The 22,181-nt window shown below is 48.3% G+C and overlaps 2 protein-coding genes and 1 long non-coding RNA gene across 5 annotated transcripts in view; all 3 read right to left on the minus strand.

Annotated features, from left to right (window-relative positions):
- Positions 1–3,206, minus strand: part of COL20A1 (collagen type XX alpha 1 chain) — a 51,669-nt gene extending 48,463 nt beyond the window's left edge. For both annotated transcript variants that reach the window (XM_048322151.1, XM_048322150.1), the window contains exon 1: positions 2,889–3,206. The gene's annotated coding sequence lies outside the window, so the exon portion shown is untranslated. The remainder of the gene's footprint in view (positions 1–2,888) is intronic.
- Positions 3,207–5,736: 2,530 nt separating this feature from the next.
- Positions 5,737–21,700, minus strand: LOC125334949 (DEP domain-containing mTOR-interacting protein-like). 2 transcript variants are annotated; one of them, XM_048322186.1, is made up of 9 exons: positions 21,441–21,700; positions 15,048–15,226; positions 11,938–12,061; positions 10,580–10,758; positions 9,782–9,967; positions 9,266–9,406; positions 8,908–8,978; positions 7,129–7,269; positions 5,737–6,011 (listed from the first exon to the last, which is right to left on the minus strand). In XM_048322186.1, exons 1-9 carry the CDS (start codon positions 21,524–21,526, stop codon positions 5,886–5,888), a joined length of 1,233 nt encoding a protein of 410 aa, XP_048178143.1. In that variant the 5' UTR covers positions 21,527–21,700; the 3' UTR covers positions 5,737–5,885. The 2 variants fall into 2 exon arrangements, with proteins under 2 accessions (XP_048178143.1, XP_048178144.1); XM_048322187.1 differs by having other exon boundaries at positions 7,165–7,269; positions 21,441–21,695.
- LOC125334951 lies at positions 12,374–15,039 on the minus strand. Its single transcript, XR_007207287.1, has 2 exons — positions 14,228–15,039; positions 12,374–13,355 (listed from the first exon to the last, which is right to left on the minus strand). It is a non-coding gene; the product is annotated as an uncharacterized LOC125334951 (long non-coding RNA).
- Positions 21,701–22,181: the final 481 nt, after the last annotated feature.

The following is a 22,181-nucleotide window of genomic DNA, read 5'->3' on the forward strand; positions in this document are numbered from 1 at the left end:
GATGGAATTGTCCCGGTTTTTTCATGGCTCCCCGTGTCCGGCAGGAGCCGGGGTGTGCTGAGCTGCACCCTCCACCCCACACTGCAGCACTGGAACTTTCTCCAAGAAAATTCAGTGGTGCCATCCTGAGAGAAAACACAACCCAGCAACAAACAGAGCAGCACCTCACTTTTAATGTAGCAAATATACGGTACCTTTGAATTACAAGGTCACTTTCCCATGGAATTACTAGCAAAAATATCCACAAAAAGTTCAAATAAATAAGAACACATGAATACCAACATCAAAAGCTGGGCTGCAAATCCTCAGTTAATCAAATTCAGTCCTTCCAGTGTGGTCTGTTTGTTTTTCAGATGAAAAACCACTAATGCAATGGGAACAACAAAGGCTCAATATCTTTAAAATAAGGCAAAAAATTAATATATTCTAGGCAATTTCATACTGTAGAAATTTAAGTATAATATCAGTTCCAAAAAAAGCACATACTGGCTGAAAAAACTGTCAAAATTCTCTCAGAATTCTGACAAGATCCTGTAAATAGCAAATACAAGGTAACAATTACCTCAAACAACAATGAATGAAACACAGAAAGGACGTGAACAGTGATGGGATTAGGGCAGGTTTCAGCAGTCTGGAGTCAAACAGGACAGTTTAGCCCAATGAAATCAGCACAAGCCTCCTCGCAGCATTATCCTGCTGTATCCAACCGAAAACACAGTGGGAGAGGGTGCAGGGCAGGTAAAACTTTAACTGCCCTCAGTATGAGATGCAAGCAATGGAGAAAAAAAGAACATGTCAAGAGAAAAACAGTATTGCTTTAGATTTCTTCATGTGATGCACTAAAAATACATTAGCATTACTAAGGAAAACAGTTTATACATATCGGAGTAAATTCTGTTTCTTCACATCTTCTAACAAGGTCACTTCACTAAATTCACTTTTGCCATTTTGTAATGCCACCAAAGTGCTCTTGATTTCCTTGAAATTTCTGTGCAACTCTCCTGACAAACAGGATGCCAAACTCTGGCAAAAGCACTGGTCTGTGTGTGATCTTTTCCCGTTAACCAGGGTTATATGGGATCTGAAGTCCAGAAAAATCAACTCCTCCAGCCTGCACCGATCTGGGCTTACTGCAGGCTCTGATTCAGGCAGGAGCTTCCACCCTGATGCATCAGTAAGGATCAGTTCAGTATTATCATAGAACCACAGGCTGGTTTGGGCTGGAAGGGACCTTAAAGCTCATCCCATTCCACCCCCTGCCACAGGCAGAGACACCTTCCACCAGCCCCATCCAACCTGGCCTTGGACACTTCCAGAGATGCGGCAGCCGCAGCTTCTCTGGGCACCCTGTGCCAGGGCCTCCCCACCCTCACAGTAATCCTGGTTTTAACACAGATTGGGCACAGTTGGACCCCAGGGTGTGGATCTTTACTGTGATTTTAAAGCAAGAAACAGGGACTTCATCTCTTCTGCCTGCTCAGAGGCAAACCCATCGCCATTCTGCCTCTTCTCCAACATTCATTTTCCTGCCTGTAAATCAGGAATAACAAATGCACCTGTCTGAAGTGGTGGAAAACACATTTCTAGAGGAGCTCCCTCTCCACAACTCGCCTGCCACATGCCAAGCCCCCACCCCAGGACTCTGTGGTCCCTCCCCATCCATTTCTGCCATCAGTGGTGCCCCCAGCCAGCCAGGCTGAGTGTGGACCCTGGGACTGAGGGGACCACAGTGACAGCAGCCTGCTGGCAGGCAGGGAGCCCGCAGCACGCTGATGCCTCTCCCCTGTTACTCACCCCCAGGGAAGGAATTTGGAGGCAGCAACATATGGAGCATGTGGTGAGTATTTCCAGGGCCTGGAAAATAAATGTGTGTCGGGAACACACCCCTTTCCACTTGCTCCAGCTGTGTGCTTGGAGGGGATTTGGAGGTTAAGGCAGTCAGAGATCCCCTTTTTTGTACAGGAAATCTTACATGTTGTCACGTTAGTTAAAGGGAAAAAAATGCCTGCCACATATTTAAATCAGCACAACTAAAGGTGAGGATTTGGAGGCACTGTGAATTATTTCCATCCTCCACAGCCACAGTTTGGGGACATTTCCTCATGCCAGAGGTCATCACTGTCTCTGCACAGAAGTGCTGGCAGAAGCAATGTCACCTCGTGTCCCGCTCCCTGCTGGACTCATGAGCAGCACCAGGGGCAGCCCTGCAGAAGAGACAGGGACCTGCCCGAGGCAGCCAGCTGCAGGGAATAAATCTGTTCCACATTCCCCGAGTGCTTTGCTGGTTAAAGGACCTAAAACGGACTAAAAAACCCCAATTCATCAACCCCTTTCTGTTCTCTCCTGGAAAGTTCCTCTATTTCAGTTCCACTATTGAACAAAAGGTCTCAAACATCACAGCACCAGACTCAAAACAGGTACAATTGCATTCCCAGGCTGAGCTTTTGCAGCTCCCCCAGCCTATCAGGCTGAACCCACCCACTCATCCAGGTGGGAAAATCCCACACTGGTAGCAAACCCTTCCAAGTACGCTCTGGCAGCAATATCCTGCAGTTTTGGACAATTAACCACAAAATGGAAGGCCAAAAAAAAAAAAAAAAATCAAACCAACAAAAAAAAGTGCATTCCTCACAGCCCCGAAAGAGTTGCCAAGGCAGTCCTGGCAGTATTTAGACTGACTGACTGTCAGGGAATGCGTCTTGAAGACACTTCACCATAAGACGATGGGACCTGTCACCCCTGCCCGGCGCTGCACCAATTCCAAGCTTCCCAGAGAGCAAAACCTTACAGAAATTCCCTGCTTGGGATACCCACACGTGCCCCAAAACAGCACAGCCCCTCCTCGGCATCGCTGCAAACCCAGCCCCGAAGGCGAACGCGGCACCGACCTCTCGGAGCGGCGCGGCTTCCCCTGGAGTCAGCCGGGACGGGCGGCGGGTCCGGCTACATTCTGGAGCTGTGGGACAAGCTGCCCTGGCGCCTCATCTGCTCCTCGGCGTGATTAAAGATTTCAATTCCCAGACGTCAGGAGGGATAAGGAAGGGGAGGGAGAACAGAGGGAGAGGGATGGGATTCCCCCACCTCCCTCTCCCCATGCACGGCTTGGCCCCTTCCCGCGGCCAAATAAAGCATGAAAAGCAAGAGGCTGCTTCTATGGGCAGCAGTAAACAGCTTTTAGGGGCTTTGCTAATGAAATAAAATAAAATCTCTGCCTGGGAGGCTGCACGCTGATTTCCTAGAACGCAGCAACAAGTCCTGGCTTCCGCCCACCCTCAGACTCCCCGGGATGAAGTCAGTCCAGGCTCACTCACATCCCATTAAATAGTTTTGAGAGCCCAGCATGTGCACTGAAGGGGAGTTGTGTTTCGTTTGCTTAAGGAAATTAAGCACATCTGTAAGTTTTGCAGGGCCAGAGGCTGAATCATGAACTGGAGCCCGATGGTGCTGCGGGCTCCCCAGCTGTAGGATCCAGCTCTGAGCTCCTCCGGAATGAGATCCTCAGCACCAGGAGCACCTGGGAGAGACACCCAGCTCCCTGCCAAAACTTATTTTGGACAGATTTGGTCCTCATTGCCAGGAGGGAATGACTGACAGCGACATTTCTCATTACAGACAGAGGCCAGATTTTCAGCTGCATCTGTAGGGACTGTCAGCATCAGTCTCCCCCTGCAACTGAGCGAAGTTTAAGATGCATTGCCATTCAGCAGGAAACAGGGACACCTTTGGAAGTTTCAAGTTAAATGGGAAAGAAAATATCACACTTTTCAAAGTATTTTGCATAATAAACAAACATTTGTTAGTCCTTTGCAGTTTTGTTTTATAATCTTGTAAGCACTTAAAAGCATCACAATATACAGACCAAAGAATAACACCAAAACGAAGCACTTAAATGATAGAATTACGGAAGGATTTGGTTTGGAAGGGACATAACTGAGCATATTATTCCACCCCCTGCCATGGGCAGGGACACCTTCCACTATCCCAGACTGCTCCAAGCCTCGTCTAACCCAGCCTTGAACACTTCCAGGGATGGGGCAGCCACAGCTTCCCTGAGCAAAAAGTGGGCAACAAATCTTAATAAAACAAAGCATAAAGCATTTGGTACCCCACGGAGAGAGGGTTGTCACTGCCCTATGCATAAATACCACAAATTACCTCTTCTGTAGTTCCTGTTGGGTTTCTGAGGTTGCTCAGAGCTGCTACAGTTTTCTTTAAAAGCAAGAGAGAAAGAAATCTCCTGTGCTTTCAAGGAATTCAGATACAGAATTAAAAATTCCTGCTTTGACACAGAAAAATCTGGAGCTGTTCTCAGTGCTTGTGTTCATGGTGCTGTTTTCTGGCCTGCCTTTCCCAAGGTGCCCACACAATGCCTAAATCTTCTGGCTTTGACCTTAGTCCAAGCCAATCACCCTGGGTTAAACCTTTGGGCCATCATAGACACCCAAACTCTCCCTAAATAGAATTTAAAAAGCAAAAAGGCAGATGGAGGTTGCTTAACTCGTGCACTGAATGCTACAAATAACAACTGTGAGTTTATTGACAAACGGCTGAGGAGATGGTCTGGTTCCACTTAGGGGCTGGAAAGACCCCAATTATCAATGCAAATGTCTTGCTTGGACCCTGTTCCAGGAATTCTGTGCTCCAAGTCGTCCCATTACCTCAGCACCAGCACTGGGGGAGCAGATATCCCTTTATACCAAGGGAAAAAAGGCAGCCAGCACTAAGGCAATACCTGATACACAGCTGACACCAGATTTTCCAAGCAAGTCAACCCCATCTTAACACAAATCAAAATTACTATTTGGGGCCTTTTTGGTTTTTTTTTTAAGGTTTGGTTTGTGACCAAAGGAGCTGCACTGAGGACCCTGCCCTAAGCAGGAGTGCTGGAGATCATCCTATCTATGCACAGCACTGCAGGCTAATCACAAACAGGATGCTCTGTGAACTGGAAAGAAGGAAACCTCCCTAGCTTCTTGTTATCACCTGTTTTTCTATATTTAGTTCACTTTCAGGGCAGTTTGCAAGGAATATTTTGCACTGACTGCAAATACAGCCATCTTGTAAGCAGCAAGGGACAGGGGGGTGAATTTTGGTGGCTTTCACTCATTTTTGTTCCTTCCCAGAGTCAAACTCAGACTAGGACACATTTCCTTTCGGGCACACTCTGGTTTTGGTCCCTGCTTTGCCTCGCTGCCTCCCATCACTGGGTTGGTAGCAGCCTATGATGTTTGGGATTTCTGCCTGCCTCCTTGCTGAGGTGAAGCTGATTAATGAAATCAAGCATTGTTAAGGGGTGGAGGCACAAAATGCACCATCGTGGAAGTGTCACCTTTTCAAGAAACAGCTGGGAACAGCGACTAGCCCTGGCTGTGAGTGTGGCTAAGCCATGAGAGTAGCAGGAGCCTCAGAATTTACAAGGAAACACACATTCCTGTATTCATTTCCTTATTTTCTTGACAGAGCCGGTGGCACAGCTTATGGGGCCATCTGGGGAGCACATTTGTGTTCTCGGAAGACTGCACAGACAGCTCAGGGCAGCTCAGACAGACTCACTTGGTTTAAACTTCTTTCTGCTTACCAGCTTTGCCACCTGCCTCCCAGCTTGGCTGGTGAAAGGTGGGGTTCATTAAGTGCTGAATTCTCACAGTGGCTCCTTAAAAAGGAGCTGCAAGAGCTTAGACACTCTCAAGAGCAGGTAGAGACAAATATTTCAAGAGCATAAAAGTCCAAGATTTATCCGTTAGAATGTATTTATTTGAAAATACATCAAAACACCTGGGTAACACATCACAGTGAATGGTTGAGCTTGGTCCCTCCCCACAGTCCATCCCTGCTAAGTGGAGAGTCCTGCCTTTCCAAACAGCAGCGGGATGAGACTCCTTGGCTCATTCAATGGCTTCCATGACTTCCATCACCAGAGTCCGGGGTCCTGTCATGATGAGGCTGCTGATGGTCTGATAGTCCAGGTGCAAAACATACACTCCATTGACTGAGAAAACAAACTGGCACACCTGCAAGAGAGGAGGGACAGGTTACCTCCAGCCCCACAGCACGTCCTGCCCGTGATTAACTGGAACCAGGGGCTGTGATGCAAATAACTTGTGTCAAAATCCTTGAAACCTTAAAGCATCACCACCCCGTAGCTACACCAATAATCACAGTGCTGCAATCACTGTGTCATAAAAACAGGACCAAAGGGATTTAGATTTGAGCTAACAGAGGAAAAAAAGACTAATTTAGGAGCAGTGGCTCATTTCACACATGGAAATGAGGCACAATATTAACATCCAGCAATTTGGTAGCAAATGAGATTAGGTAAGGAGAAATTAACTGGGCTCTTGAGTAAATGAAACAAATTCATCCATCCCCTTCCAATCCTGCCTGAAGCAAACAAGGAGTCACACTCTGCCTCTGAAGAATCCCACTATTTCAAATATCCATGTGACTTTAGACTTATATCAGCTTTTAGAAATTACTCCCTCGCTGTTGGGGTTTTTGTAGGGAACTGGAAAACTCAACACTTCTTTCATTCATGCCTGAAACTCTACACATGAAACTCATACATGCCTGGGCCTAAAGTGAGTTTCAAGCTCGAAGTTCATTTTACCTGAGCTGGAAATACTGGAAGTTACTTGATGAATCAAATCAAGGCATCATTTTAATATTATTAAGGTTTTGTGTACATGGAAAAGAGCTCCATGCAGAAGTCCATTGCTAATAGCAGGGAAACAAAATGCGCAGGAACTGAAATGAGCAGGTGATTCAGGACAAAGCTCTGCTCCTTCCCTGCTTCACTGGGGTTATATAAAGTCACTGGAACTGAGCTGGGAATTCTCTGCTTTGTTTTTAGTAGCTCAAACAGTTTTGACTGTTCCAAGGTCTGGCACAGGGATGGTTTACTTTTGACAGAATTTTTTGAGTTTTAGCTGCCCACAGCCCCTGTGCTGCCCTGAAGAAGGCAAATCCTCCACTCTGTCACGCACACAGGGCACTCTGCCTGCAGAGAGCATCCCTCCCTCCACCTTTCCCAGAGCTCCACGTGCCCACTCCATCAGTTTGATCTCCACTGCAGGAAGCGATTATCATGGAGGATGTGTTCAGCCCAAAAAGCTCAAACAGGACACAAATCCTGTCTCCTGCTTGGTCTCCATGAGTAAGAAGTACCTTCATCCCTGCAGCAGCAGCAGGTCCTCCTGGGTCCACTGCCTGGATGTGGCAAGGTCTTCCTCCTCGAACCACAAACCCCCAGCCCACCGCATCCCCCACAATCTGCAAGCAGAACAAAAGGGGTTTAAAAATCAATGAATGGGCTGGAGAGAGGAGATGCAACAGTTCCCAGAGAGATGGAGAGCTCATGATCCTAACCCGTTATGGGTGGGAGAGAAAGGGCTGTGCACTAAGTGAGATGCAGAACTGATTAACTGCTCCCTGCAAAGCTGCTTTCTGATTAACTCCCTGTCAGCAAGTGCAGGAAAGAGAATCACAGGCAGCATCAAGCTGAAGTGCAAGGCATGCATCACAAGCATGCTTGAGAACATTCCCAGAGCACGCACACGGCGCCTTTTCCTTGGCACAGCAGAGCATTTCCTGGGTGGAAGGAGCTGCTCTTTCCTTGCCCCACTCTGATGTCAGCCTGCCAGAGCACTTTGCTGCAATACTGCGGCCCTCTGATGTGACCAGAAGAGAAAAGGAATTCCCAAGGCACTTTGCACATCACCCATATAAATAAATAACAGCAACTGCAGAGCTAAGCAGGAGGAAATGAGCCATGAAAGGCCCAGGCTGGCAGAGTTGAAGGGCAGGGCAAGAGCATTCAGGAGGAGAATGAACAGCATGTCCTCAGACGTGCCATGCTAATCACCACCTTGACTTTTCTTGCCACTTCCCACTACTTTCTACAGCACACTTAATTTGGGAACCTGATCCACAGTTCCTCTGCAATCCTGCTTGTGCCAAACCAGCACGGCAAGGCAGCCCTTACGCTTCCTACACTGCTCTCTGTGAGACTGCCCCTTTCAGAGGTGGGCAGTGAAGGGATGAGACACAAAAATAACCAAGTGTGATAGGATCCACAGGGCAGGAGCTGCCTTGCAACATTTCCACCCAGCACCCACCAGCCCTGCCTTGACCAGTCTTACAGCTTTAGAAATAATGTAAAAAGCAAAAGCCCCAAACTCAGGTTGTCTGCAGTCCTGGAGATGTAAAAAGCCCAACATAAGGAAGGCAAGAGCAGCCCTTGGATGCTCCCCCCATTCCATGCAGCTTCACCAGATGCTGATGGACCATATCAACACCCCTGATCTGCAGAGGGACCTGAAAGATGCATAAAGCTGTGCCTAAAGCCCTGGGACAGAGGGTGAGTGTCACAGCCCCAAGTGTCACAAGACTTACTGATTCTACGGTTTGCATGGAGCTGGATGGAACAGAAATCACAGAATCTTGGAATGGTTTGGATTGGAAAGGACCTTAAAGATCACCTCATTCTGATCCCTCTGCCATGGGCAGGGTCACCTTCCACTATCCCAGGCTGCTCCAAGTCCCATCCAACCTGGCCTTGAACACTTCCAGGGATGGGGCAGCCAGAGCTTCTCTGAGCACCCTGTGCCAGGGCCTCACCAATGCCAAAAAATCTCCAAAATGGGAGGTTTTTTCTGCCCAGGAAACTTTTTTTCCTGATCTACCTCATGGATATACATTAGACCCTCAGAGGGGCTGAGCACATTTCCACCCACAAGAATATGTGAAGACATTGGCCCCTAGAGAGTCACCAACAAAAAGCCACGATGATGTGACATGCAGTCAAAGTTTTAGCATAGAGAGGTCACAGCAGCCAACAGAAAACCACCAAAGAGCAGGCAGGGAGCTGGATATGCTGGATTAGCAATGCCAGTCCCCATGGTCACTCACAGTCAGTGTTTTCTTGACGTAGGGGGCCCCAGGGGACAGCAGCTCTTCGTTGGTGACGGGTCTCTTTAACACTAGAGCAGAAGGTGACAGGTTCTATCAGCATCAAGGGGTTTGTACAGTAAAGTGCATAACAAGGCAGCCTGGGGATTGCCCTGGGCTGGAAAACAGATGTTAGAACCACAGTTCCTGCACACAGCAACCTTTGCATCCACCTCAGCGACTTTTCCAAACACATGCACAACTCTTCAAATCAAGGTGCAGAGGTGAGGCTGACCCTCTCCTCTCGATGGGTCTTGAGCCCGTGCCCTGAAGGAATCAATGCATCCCATATAACAACAGGCAATGCAGAAGCCCAGACCTGATTTGGGGTTGCACTCAGCCACAGGAGGGAATACCAATGTAGGAGGAGCACTGAAGTAGGTGTTGGAATTTCCAGAGAGGGAAGTGATGCTGCTCCTTCGAACCGCTGAGACAACTTTGATCTCCTTGTTGGTCTGGACTGAAAGAGGCAGATAAAAAATTTTTCAATGAAAAAATAGAGTAGTTTAAAGTAACAAACTTTCCCCCAAGCCTGACCTACACTTGAAAGGCATGTGTGGATTGAGGATGGCATTTGAGCTCAGAAAGAATAAAACCAGTTCAAAGAAAGATCAAGAGCTGAGCTGACACTAAGCTGTTTTCCTGGGACAGGGGTCTGTGCTAGAGACTGCCACTGCATTGTGACATCCACCACAAAGCAGTGGGATGGGTGTTCACTTCATGGGATGCCCAGAGGAGCTTCTCAAACTCTGCTGGAGCAACACCCTCGGCCCTGGGATACTCTGGTAATGCAATCCTTGCTTTCACTCCCCTCCACAAACACATCCACAGTTACCAGAGAGGAAGCTGGTGTTGCCTGGGTCTGGGTTGAGCTTGCGAAGGCAGAAGGGGCTGTCAGGGCTCTCGGAGAGGGCACGGGAAGAGTTCTCATTGAGTAACTCTGTGAGACGCCGCCGCCGGCGGAAGTTGATCCAGAACTGGTAGACGGTGTCACTGTCAAAGAAGTGATGCCGATTGGAGACTAGGAGAGAACAGGGGAGGAGGCAGAGGCTGAGGGGGTGGAAAAATATATAACAAATATCCTGAGGGACCCTCATGAATTGCTTTTAATGCCCCTGTGCTCTACTGCAGCTTTTCTGCCTGGTTGGGAGTGCTGCCTGCAGGGAGGGAGGAACAGCAAGGCCACCCCCCCAAGAGGTGCCATCTCCCAGGGGTGCACTCGGTGTCACAGCCCTCCACCTGCTCCTGTCCTGAGACACTCAGAGGACTCCCTGCCTTCCGAATTGGAAGTTTAATTATAGCAGATGGACATGATCTGCCAAGTGGAGCTAAACATCACATCCTCACACCCCAGCCCTCCAAACCCAGGGGTGCAGCCCAGCCCTGTGGCCGGCAGCTTTGAAGAACTGAAGAGCAAGGGCTCAGATTTCATCTCAAAGCTTTTGTGGGTGGTGGAAGACTGCTCTGGTTTCAAAGGTCACCAGCTCCAAACATAGAACTAAAAGGCTCCATTGCCATCTCCAAGTGGGCACTTGACCAGCACTTGTTGCATGGCATGAATGGGGATTTGTTCCTCACACAGCCACGCTCATCCCTGGCTTTCCACCCCGGCTCCAGCCGGGCCCTGGCTCACCATGCTGAATGATCCCGTGCTCCAGCAGTGCCCGTCCCAGCTCCACCGCTTCCTGCCTGTTCTCCACTTCTCCCTCCTGAATGAGCCAGTCGATCATCTCAGAGCCCAGGAAAGTCCTCTGGTACTTCACCGAGTTCTCCTCTCTCACCTTCAGGATTGACTCTTCCACGCTCACCAGCCTGGCACAAGGTGGGACAAGGCTCCCGTGATGCCAGACATCCCTGCCAGTCCCCACGGGAATTGCAGCCGGGTGAAGCAAGGCCAAGAGAAGCAGGCAAAGCACTGCAGCCAGAACATTCCTGCCGGGGAGCAGCGGGAAGGGAGGGAGGAACACGGAGCTGCAGTCGGGTACCTTTGTAAATCTTCATCAGAGGCGAGGAAGCAGCTCCAGCAAAACCAGTTGGGCTGTGACCTCAGCTAAAGATCACAGGGAAAGCCAAGCAAGCGACCGAGCGTGGGTAACACATGGCAGACAGTCCGAGTGCATGGATAAGGTGCGTTTCAGTCAGCAGGTGTTCCACTGGCAGCGTGTGAGAGCTAAATCCAGCGTCTCCACGAGAGGGTGCAGCCGGCTCAGCCATGAGGCTGCCGGGATGCTCTCCCCATCCCACAGTCACTGCTGCGGATCAAGAGCAAAGTACAGGGATGCACATCTGGCAAAGGGGCAGGGACACACCCCAAATCACCACCCGCCTGGATGAAGGACTTCTCCTTCAGAGCCAGTTTGTGACTCTCCTTGCCAGAGTGGGAGGATGTGAAATGTGAAGAGCATGTTAAAGGAAACAGGTCCAGAGAGCGGGTTGGGGTTGAACTCTGGAAAGATGGCTCGGATTTAGAACCATAAACAGTCAACACAAAGAAAACTAAACACTTGGAGGTGGAAAGAGTTTTCTGTACTCTCTGGGAATTAACTTTTCCATTACAAATTTTTCAAACAGGCTAAGTGAGGTGCAGGGACCCAGACCCACGAGGATCCTGAAAATCCCATACCCTGCTGACTTTGGCGGGACGTAAGTCCTAATACAGCCAGTGGAAGCAGCTAACACGAGGAGGCTGGAAGAGTGCTGGGAATGTACCAGATCCCAGCACCTGCACTTGGGCTGGAGCCCCTGGAGGCATCCATGAGTTCATAGTAAGACTCCTGTCCCATCCCCAAGGATGCTGGTTGTCCTGCAGCTGTGACAGGGCTCAGGAAGCAGCACTTCCCAGCGGGACAGCAGGGAGTGCAGAGGAGGGAAAGCAAAGCCAGTAGGAGCTGTGGCTCCCAGCTGCAGAGCACCAGCAGCCAGCACCGCCAGCAAGGCACAGCCAGCACGGCACAGCTCCAGTGCCCCAGTGCCAGGGGAGGACTCACGTACTTCTCATAAAGGCTCTGCCCTCGCATGAACACCTTCACATCCTTACTGAGGGGGAAGGTCCCGTCATCCTTGCGGAAGCGGTAGAGCAGCTTGGCATCCTTGTAATCCGAGTGCTCGTCACAGACTGGAAGAACACAGGGCAGGGATGTCAGTCCGTGAGGCACACACAGGGCTCACACTCAGCAGGATGTTGTCTCCAGGCTAATAGCTGTGAGGGCTTCATGCCATGTCCTTCCCTGTGCCCCTTGTCCCATGGAACAATCAGTACCCGAGACCTCGTCCCCAAAAATTACCTGCTCATGAATACTGGAAGCTCATACTGGTGGCAGAGGTCAGTCCCAAGGTACAGACCTTGGGAAAGGTGGAGTCTGCATTTTGTTCCAGACACTAAAACATCCATTAGAAGAAATAGGGCTTTTTTTTTTTTTTTTTTTTAATTTAAGTGTTGTTGTTTGGATTTAGATTAAAAGAGGATGAATAGAATTGCCTCCATCAATTTTTTAAAAAAGCCACATGGAAGCAGACTTGGAGGACAGAGGAAAACAAACCACACTGCACTCAAACCCCCACAAAATCACCTCTGTCAAAAATGCTCATAAGCTAAAAAATAAAAAATGGCATAAACTTTTCCACACCATTTGGTGCCAACCCAGCCCAATTCATCTGCATGGCAAACTAACCTCAAGAGAAAATTTCCTTCAAAGCCAGGTGCAATACAACTGGAATAATTAAATTTCTATGAAAAGCCTTGGATTCATCTTGGGGATGGGCACACAGGTTGTAAATGCACATTTTTATAGTTCATGTAACCTTTAGCAGGTAAATATTTGGGATATAGTTGTGAGATAAACCTGCCTGAAACAGACTCCTAGACTACAAGTACAAAAAAAGAACTAAAACAAAGACTAAAAACCCAGCTCAAAAATCATAGTTCAGATCTTAAAAGTCAGCCTGCCTTCAGGTCCACCCATGTGAAGCAAGAAGAAGAAAGTCAAGTGGTAAAAAAAACCCCAAACAACAAAAAACCGACAAAAACCAGAATGAAGAATATGCCTGGGAAACAAAGAAAATTAGTCAAAGGGAAAAAGAAAAACCACAAATGTTTCCTCACTAAAGTAACATCATCCACTAGAGTGAAATTCAAAAGATTCAAGATACTTCTTGTGAGAATTTTAACACTTTTTCATCCATCTGAGCAGACCGGCAAAACCACATTCCCCTTCAGGTGAGCAGTGAAATGCCAAAACTCATCAGATTATCTCGGGTTCATCATTCCTGCAGAGCAGCTGTCTCAGATGCAATCAGGACTCTAAAGCCTGTGACTCACCGAGCACGAGGGCAGGATGAGAAGGTTGTTTTAACAGTGAAAGTTCGCAGCTTCATAATTCCAAGGAGCAAATATCCCAAAGCCATTGCAACTGGGAATAGAACATAAAACCCTATAGGGCTGTGCCCATAGAAAACCAAAGCAGTTTTACTATTTAAAGACCAATTTCAATGTGTTTCCAGTGTGTAATAGAACCAAAGCTCAAAGCACACCAGACAATTAAGAGGCAGCACGATGATCTGCATGAGATAATTATCTGGATGCCAGGGGAGAAGAGGGCAAACAGTGTAGCCAGACAATTGCCAAGCACCCAGAGCAGTGCTGCATTAGCTGGCAGCCCTCTTTCCACAGGACTAACAAAATTAATAGACAAAAAGCAAGTTGGAAAGTCAACTTCTGTGTCCTGCCAGGAATTATCATAGGAGCAGGAGGGACACGTCTTAATAAGTAATCAAAACAGTGCTGGTACCCAGTGCTGCACAGGTTTAATTAACTAATGGATTTGTTTGAAACTGTCAGCTGGAGAGATGGAAAAATAATCAGGTTTAAGTGTTAATGGTTAACTGAGAACTCCCTGCTTCAGCTTTTTGTGATAAAGCCCCGCAGCAGTTTATTCAAGGCAGTTTAATGTAAAGGGCATTACCCTCAGCAAGGAGCAGATGGCAACAGGGAGTGTTTGCATTGCAGTGGTCAAAGGCAGCTATTTTTGGACCCCAGAGAAGAGGGGGGAGGAGAGGGTTTGGTTTGGTGTGGTCGTCATCTGCTTCTGTCTCCGCAGCTACATCCCTGTGTGACAAACCAGCACCCAGCTCCAGGCTGCCACAGCTCCTGTCCCAAAGCCCTGGGAGCGAGAGAGCTCAACCACAGCGATGGCAGAGGTGTCCCAGGGCTGTTTGACAGTCTGGGGCTTTTGTTCCTGGCTGGGCCTGAAAACCACATGGACAGAAATTGCTTTTTGCCCACCTGAAGCACGTGTTTTCTGTTGTTACATCACGACCAAGGGCTGGACTTTGGGGATTGCTCTGCAGCTCAGAGCTCAGCACGTGATCAGAGTTAATCCAAAACTCCTGAAAGTTCCAAAGAAATTTAAAAAGAAAAAAACCCTTGAATACTGCAAAGAGCTGGGCTTGAGCCTCAAGGTGATTTTTCTCCACACTTTTTTTCCTTCCTTTTTTTTTTAAATTAGGTTTCACAGACAAGCCTTTGTAATGGCAGCACACACTTAGATCCCAAGGGAGGCTTTCCTACAGGATTGCTGCAGCTCCAGGTCCACAGGTGTCAGATTAAATTTGCCTTGGAGTGTTGTAGACTCCACAGCCCTATTTGTCCCAGCATGGGGAAACTAAGGAATACTGGGGTCTTATGGTAAGAAAATGGATTTCCCTGAAGATGTGAAGCGTGTGCTGTAATTCAGCCTCCATTTCTGTGTGACATAAACATGAGCCAGACCAGCTTCTATATAAACATGCTCCTGGCTGGATACAGGGATACAGGTCAGGAATACAGCTCAGGTGCCACTGAGCTTGATTTCAAAGAGGAGACACTTTAGATGTCATTTACCAGTGCACAGCCCAAGCCCTTCTCTGGCGCACAGGGAACCGGCACATCCCCCAAAGCAAAGCAGCTTCACACAAATCCAGCCCCGTCCAGCCTCTCCAGGAGCCCTCACCCATGGCAGGGTGGCAGACAGGGACCTGGCCACGCTGCCGTGGCTGGGCTGAGGGACACACAGGGTGAGCAGACACACAGCCCCCGCCCTGGGGTGGCAGGGACGCCCACACACCGTGGTGGATGATGTAGTGATCCATCAGCTTCTGCATGAGGCGGATGCCGGTCTCGCGGTCGGGCGCTTCCTTGTGGTCGATGAGCCAGTCCGTGAGCTCCTTGGCCACGAAGCAGTTCGGGTACGTCCGCAGGTGGTACCGCCTGTCCTTGATCAGCTTCCCATCATGGAGGCGAAGCCTGGGGGGAAAGGCAGCCACTGAGCACAGCTGGGCTCACAGAGGAGTTTGGATCTGATGGCCCAGATCTGTCCAGCCGGGAGAGACCACCCTGGATGAGCTGGGACTTGCGCCAAGCACTCAGGGACTGATAAATTCAACCAAACCGCCTGGCACTGCCAGACTGCACCAGTCAATCCCAAGGAGCCTCTCCACCATCCCCTTCTTTCCTCCTGCCACCACTCAGGTTGCCTGAGCAGACAGTCTGACCCATATGTAGCTTTTTTTCTAAACAAGCCTCTCAAACCCACAGCAGCCAAGTAAAGGGGGTGAAGAGGGGCAAAACTCACAAAAAAAAAAAATAGCAGTACATGTATTTATTATCTTGGCATGATTCTGTGTCTCATTCTCCTTCCCCGTGGCCATGAAAGCAGGAAGAAAGCTTGGAGGACAGAGGCTTACTCAGAAGTCCAGGTGGGAGCAGTAACAGGAGCCCTCCTTTTTTCTGTCCAAGCAATGAGTGCCAGATGGATCCCATCACTACCTAATCCATGTACCCACTAACCCACAGCAACAGTGGACAACAGTCCTGACATTTTCTGGTTCCAGCTGGGATTGACTGGGACAGAGCTTACCCAAACAACAACCTTCCTATCCCGAAAATCCTGCTGTTATGGCTGGTCTGCGGCTCTGATGGAAAGATACATGGGGGAAGGTTACTCAGGTGAGCATGGCTTTGACTTTCAAAAGGACCTTAACAACTGAGCGAGCCACAAGGCACAGAGTTCCTCTGTGTTCCAGCCAAAGCCAGCCCAGTTTGGCAGGAGATCTGTCCAGGGGCCAAACTTTTGCCCTGTAGTCATGACCGTTCCCAAAACACCAGCGCTGGAAAATGCGCAGTGTGTGCAGCAGGCTCTGAGGAGAGATACTAATTAAACACCTCTGTAACTGCAGGATGGTTTTCGTTTCAAATTATTCATCACAATTCCCAGTTTTGCCCTGGGCCAGTGAGTTTTACTGAGCCATTAAACACTGCAGCCTTTCGTTATTTCATGTCTCAATTTCTTTTGGTTTTTTTTGGAAAAGTTTTGCCTGTTGGATTACACTTTTAGGTACCTCACAAGAAGTTTAAATACCCTAGAAAGCTATCAGCTAATAGTGGATTGTCTTATATTGTAGGATTTACCAATACTAAATTCCTAAAAGTTTTACCATAAAACATTTTATTAGGGGAATAATTAGTAATTGATTGTTGTAATTAATGCTGAGAAGTTGACAGAAGTTTTCAGACCTTCCTGCTAATTAAAATACTAAACTAAAGATTTATGCAGAACCAGCTCCTGGCCTTGCCTTGCACAGACCTCCCTCAAATCCTGAGGTCCATATCCAGTATTTCCCTCTTTACCTGGAAGACTCATTCCCTCATGTCACCAGCACTTGTTCTGCAGATGGATTTTACCCAGACAGAACAGTCCTCAGACAGCTGCCTTGCTATTTTTAGAGTTTTTGTCTTTTTTCTTCCTTTATTTCATGGTCCACCATCACAATGCAACCAGACACAGTCAGCAGTGACTGCAAAAAGAGGCTCCCCACCTATGAGGGAAGACACAGCCAATTTTTATGTTTTCTCTCTTTCACAATCAGCAAGTGGGAAGGCACTTTAGAGGAATGCTTGGTAAAGATAAGAAACGTTCCAAGAGTTCTCTATTGCCATCAAGAGTCTGCAGGACTCCATGACGAATATATATGTGTGTATATATATATATATTTACACTCACACACACCCCCTGTACATACAGTAACACATGGACCATAATCACCCCAGGCCTGAATAGAAACTGGTTGTGTGGACACTATTTCCCCTGCTTTACTCCCTTTTTAAAATCATGTTTCAGAATACAGAAAAAAATGCACGGATTTTGAAGGAGAAAAATAAAATAAAATTTTTAGCAAGCAATGCTGCTAAAGCCTAAGGTTTAAAAATTTAAAAATACACTTATTCTGGAAATATTCTACTGGGACCAATTGCCAGCACAGGAATTAAGTGGTGTTTCAGCACCTCTGGAGCAGCAGCATCTTGGACCTTTAAGGGCTGGTTTAAGCCTGTGACAAGTTTTCCCTCTGCCCTGCAGACCCAGGGCAGCGGAAGAGGCTCGGCTTGAGTGTCCTTGTGGACTTTTCACTTTCCTCTTGTTTACTGTTTCCTGTCAACCCTGAAGACACAAACTTTGTCCTTCAGCACAGGATGTAAGAGCTCTTGTGTGATGTTGCAAAAAACAAAGCTGGTGAAACCATGAGTGGGTTCTAATCATGCTTCCAGATAAAAAAAGATTAGGGGAAATATATAATAATATGCAATATTATGAGTTTTCTAGATGGCAAAATCTACCCTGTGGACATATTACTTCTTCAAAAGGATAAAAAAAAAAAAGGAGGCAGAATAAGGTCAGGATAAAACACTTGCTGGAACATGAGAATGGGCTCTTATGAAACACTCCTGGCTTGGCAGCCGGAGCCTCCACGTGCCTTTGCTTTGGGTAGGTTGTGTTGGGTAAGCAAATTGTTTCTTTGTCAAGGTCACTACAAAGCCATCATTAGTCACCCCGGGTAACCTTGTTGAAAGGGACATCCAAACAGAAGAGGAATAAACTCTCCCTCACCTCCCACGTAAACAGACCTTGAGCATCTCAAATGACAAGGTGGATCTTTCAAGGATATTAACTCCAGTTCATTCTCACAGCAGCTAAGAACAAATGAGTGGCCTTGGAAAGATGAATCATCCAAAAGACCTTTTCTGTTCCTATCTTCACAGGGGAAAAAAAAATCCAACAAATTTTTAAAAATCCCCAAACAACAAACAAGTGCTCACTAAAAGGCAGCAACAGAAACAGGAGCATTTCTGCAAAGCAGCTGCTGCTGGGGAGGCACATCCAGGCAAAAGAGCTGCTGCAAACAGGCTCAGGAAACCCCAGTTTTCATCACCCCCAGTCTGAAAAAGCACCAGTACATCTGGGGACAAGGGAGGGCTTTGCACGCCTGTGACAGCCCAAAGTGGTACTGAGATGTTTTATTTTCCTTGTATTTAAATATAAGTATAGGAAGGCTTAAATCTCCAAAATAAATCACAGGAAGCACAATTCTACTTCCCAGTCCTCCCTTTCACCAGTGCTAGAAATTTAATAATTAGCTTTTTGAGGTCATTCTGACCATGAAGTCTCATCTTTGAATAACACTCACTGCTACATCAAGCAGTGTCCCATGATCCCTCAAGGAAGTCATGCTCACTACAAGAGATCCAAGTCCAACAGGGAGCCACCAAACCTCCTGCAGACAAATGACTTTTGGGCAAGAATACAAATTTTGGCACATTCAGCTACACACCTTAAAGTGAGCCCAATTTCCAGAGCACCAAAATAATGAGCACTTTATTTATCAGCATCACAGTTTGAGTATCCAAATAAAACACTCGTCACCTCTGAAAGTTTTGGACAGCGGCAGAAATTGCAATTTTATTCTTTGCAGGAAAAAAGCTTCCTTCTCCTCTCACTTTTTCTGTGCAAGACATAAATTTACTGAGTATATTTTATGTTTAGGAGTGATTAATGCAGCTTAACAGAGCTATTAGAGCACAGCTGCTTCTCTTGACCATGGGAATACCCAGACAAGAGTGCACCAGGGCTTGTCCATACTTGAGGAACTCCAATTACAGCAGGGTGTGAATGCAAAGCGAGGAAGCTGTTCCAGAATCTCTCTGTGTAGATAAGCCATTTGTTGCAATTAGAAGTGACTAATTGGGCCTCTCTTACAGAATGCCACCCAGGAATACCCAACGCCTAGTAAAATCGATGTGATTTTCATGCAAGTTTTTATGTCTGACACAAGAGGAATGACAGCAGACGTGAGGAACGAGCCCGAGCCAGCAGCCCTCTCAAACTCAAGGCCAAAATAGCAGCGAAAATTTTATCTTCATCTTTTTAGTGGAGAGAGACTCAAAATACAGAATTATTTTTCCTCCTCCCTGAACCAGGCAGCTGTTGAAGCAGAGGGACCCTGGCAGACAGGCAAACCCAAACCACACCAGCCAATCTCCCAGCAATTCCTTCAGGATCCGCTTCATTCCCGGTCATCCACACGGAGCATTCTGTCAGCCCTCACTCGTGCAGCCATTCCTGGCTGGGAAACCCATCCTGACACTGAACAGACTCACCCCTCTGGCCAAGCCAAACTCGGAGGCATTTGCAAACTTGCTGGGAAGCCAAAGAACTGCAAAGATGGAGCAAAGGTTTGTTTGATTTAATGTAATAGTGGGGAGGCAGGGCAGGAAGTGGGGAGCAGGGAAAAACAAATGTTTGATGTTTCATGTGGACACAGCAGCGTTATTTGCTGATGGAGGTTTACAGAGTCAGGCCAGCTGCAAGGCTCCTTTCCATGCCTCTGTATTCCACATCTGGGGAAAAGCAGAGGACAATGTGGACATTTAGCCCTGTCCATCTGCTGCTGTCTGAGACATCACCCAGCCCCTCTGCCTCAGTTTCCCCACTGCTCTCCACCAGCCATCCAGGTCCCAGGAGATTCATACCACTCTAAATCCTTACCTGCCAGGCTGTGAGATCCCCAAAATACAGAAGAGAAATTGAAACACTCAGTGTGTTCTGCCTCACTCAATTCTCCTTCCAGCCAGAGGTTCAGTAGAAGGAGCAGCCCAGCTCCAGGCTGGGGTCCATCTCCTCATCCTCCTCCCCAGGTTTTACACCAACAGCTCCTTCCCATCCTTCTGCACTGGGAACAGGCTCCTGCCCAGACCGAAGCAGAAGGATGCAGCTGCTGTGTGCCCAGCCCCAGCAAAAGGACCCTCCTCTCCCTCACTGTGAACTCTCAGATTTTGGGAGCTCCCAAAACCAAGAAACTTTAAGGCACTGCAGCCATGGGGGAAAAAAAAATGAAGAAAAAAAAAAAAAGATGGATGTCCCCAAAACTACATAAATTTTGTGGTTTCTATTCAACGTCAGCCCAGTGTGCAGTGTACTGGAAGAGTTCTGTTCTCAAACAAATTTACTGTATCCCCTTCTTGTGCTTACAGTCACAATCACCAAATGGTCCAGGGCCTGATCTGCTCCTTTCCTGCAGCAGGTATGGGGAAGTCACATCACTCCCCTCATGTGGAACACAGTTTCAACACACAGCTTGATTATTTTATGTTCTCTCTGAATACCTGACCCCTTCCTTTGGCCCAGGCTATGGGGCTCAACTTAAACCTCAGTCACTCCAGATGAGTAAAATACTGGAAATATAAATATGAATAAACTGCTCTGTCCCTTGGCTGTATTTTCAAGATGGGGCCCCAATCCTTAGCTGGAAGTTATCAATCCTTGGTACAGTACAAATAGTAAAGCTAAAGCTAACAGTGCTCACTGAGAATGAACAACATACCTACACCAAGCTCATTTTAGGGATCTGATGATAGCACACTCAGGCTCTGGGCTACTTACATTATCAAGGATATATTTCCTAGTTTCCATCCTCATTTCAAAACAAACCAGAATGGCTCCAGATAGAAACAAGCAAACTCTGCTCTAGAGCTAGGAAAGCCCCAGTCACATGCTTGGAAGTAAGGAGAAGGTTCTGACCCCAGATACACGAGGAACACGTTTTCTCAGCCACACATAGCATAGGAGAATGGATTTCTGTCTCCATAAGAGGAAATCCCTCAGAAGCTGCTGAAGAACGGGGACTACAAACCAGCAGAAGTTCCCAAAAGAGACTTTCAGGAAATGGAAGATTCAATTCAGGCACATGGCACCCATGGAATGCTCTTCCAAGTCACCCTGAAAGTCCGAGCATCCCCAGAAATGCTGCTGTCCTCATCCAGCCAAGGATCAGGGACCTTGTGGGGGCTGCTCAGTGCCACCACATCACTCTCTGTGCTTGGGGGAAGGTGGAAAGGGACAAAAAAATCTGTTGCCATCTAAACTCGCACGTCAGTCCCCTGGCACCTGGGGGTGAAGGGCAGGAGACGCCAGAGAGGAGCAGCAGGACAAGGTATAACAGGAAAGGACCTGGTTCACCACTCTGGTGGGTGTAGGAAGGGTCAGCAGGTACTGGGGAGGGGGGCACCAGCACCTGGGGGAAGGAACTTGCTCAAGGATAAAACTTTGAGCCTGCTGCTAACGGGACACAGCCCAGACCCCCGGGTACAGCCCTGCCCCGGGCTGCAGGAGGACCCCGGGACCTCCTACCTCAGCTGCTCTCCAGCAATCATCACTTCAGCCCTGTAGTGGTGCTCCGTGGCTTTCTTCTTCAGGCTGCTGCTCAGGCTCTCCATGCCGGGCTGCCGGGGGGCGGCGCGGGGGAGATGCTCCCCATGGGATGCGGGTGGGGAAGATGCTGGTCCCCGTGCGGGCCCCGCCGCTGGCGCGGTGCAGGTGAGGCAGCCCGGAGTTGCTGACTCCAGCTCCACGCCTCTGCTTCCCTCCCGGCCGGCTCCGGAGGAGGAGCCTGCTGCAATCCGAGCCCGGCTCTGCCGGCTGCTCACCCGCTGGCTCCAGCTGCCAGCCGGGAGGGTGGCCGGGATGCTCCCAGCAGGCTGGGACAGTGTCCCCTCTGCCGGAGGATGACTCCGGCAGGCTCCGGGCACACACGGGCTGGAGGAGGAGTGGTTTGATGAGCCATAAGATGGACAAAGCACTTCATTCCTTACGCTGTAACTTTCCTGCAAGGGTTCAAGATGTGCCATTCTCCAATGCAAGCCGTGGGTCTTGTTCCCATCTTCCTCCCTGAGGACTCTGCCTTTCCATGGGTTGGGATCCATCCAACACCATGGGCAAGACTTGCTTAAAAGAGGACTCAGAGCAGCTTGAGCCCTCCCTCTGTGCAGGAGCCACCAGAGAGATTGGATGGAGAAGCACAGGCTGTAAATAGCAAGATTGGGCACTGGTGAATCTGGAGCTCTGCTGGTGCCAAGCTGACACTGATACCGC

Source organism: Corvus hawaiiensis, chromosome 17 (genome assembly GCF_020740725.1).
Source record: "Corvus hawaiiensis isolate bCorHaw1 chromosome 17, bCorHaw1.pri.cur, whole genome shotgun sequence".
Taxonomy (NCBI): Eukaryota; Metazoa; Chordata; class Aves; order Passeriformes; family Corvidae; genus Corvus; species Corvus hawaiiensis.

Bases quoted from the DNA above. Each gene is read 5' to 3' on its own strand.
- LOC125334949 (XM_048322186.1), bottom strand. From the start codon at position 21,526: ATGGAGAGCCTGAGCAGCAGCCTGAAGAAGAAAGCCACGGAGCACCAC. The intron at 9,407-9,781 runs GTAACTGTGGAT...TGCCTCTTTCAG, and splicing joins CAACACCAGCTTCCTCTCTG to TCCAGACCAACAAGGAGATC. The intron at 7,270-8,907 runs GTGAGTGACCAT...TTCTGCTTGCAG, and splicing joins ACGTCAAGAAAACACTGACT to ATTGTGGGGGATGCGGTGGG.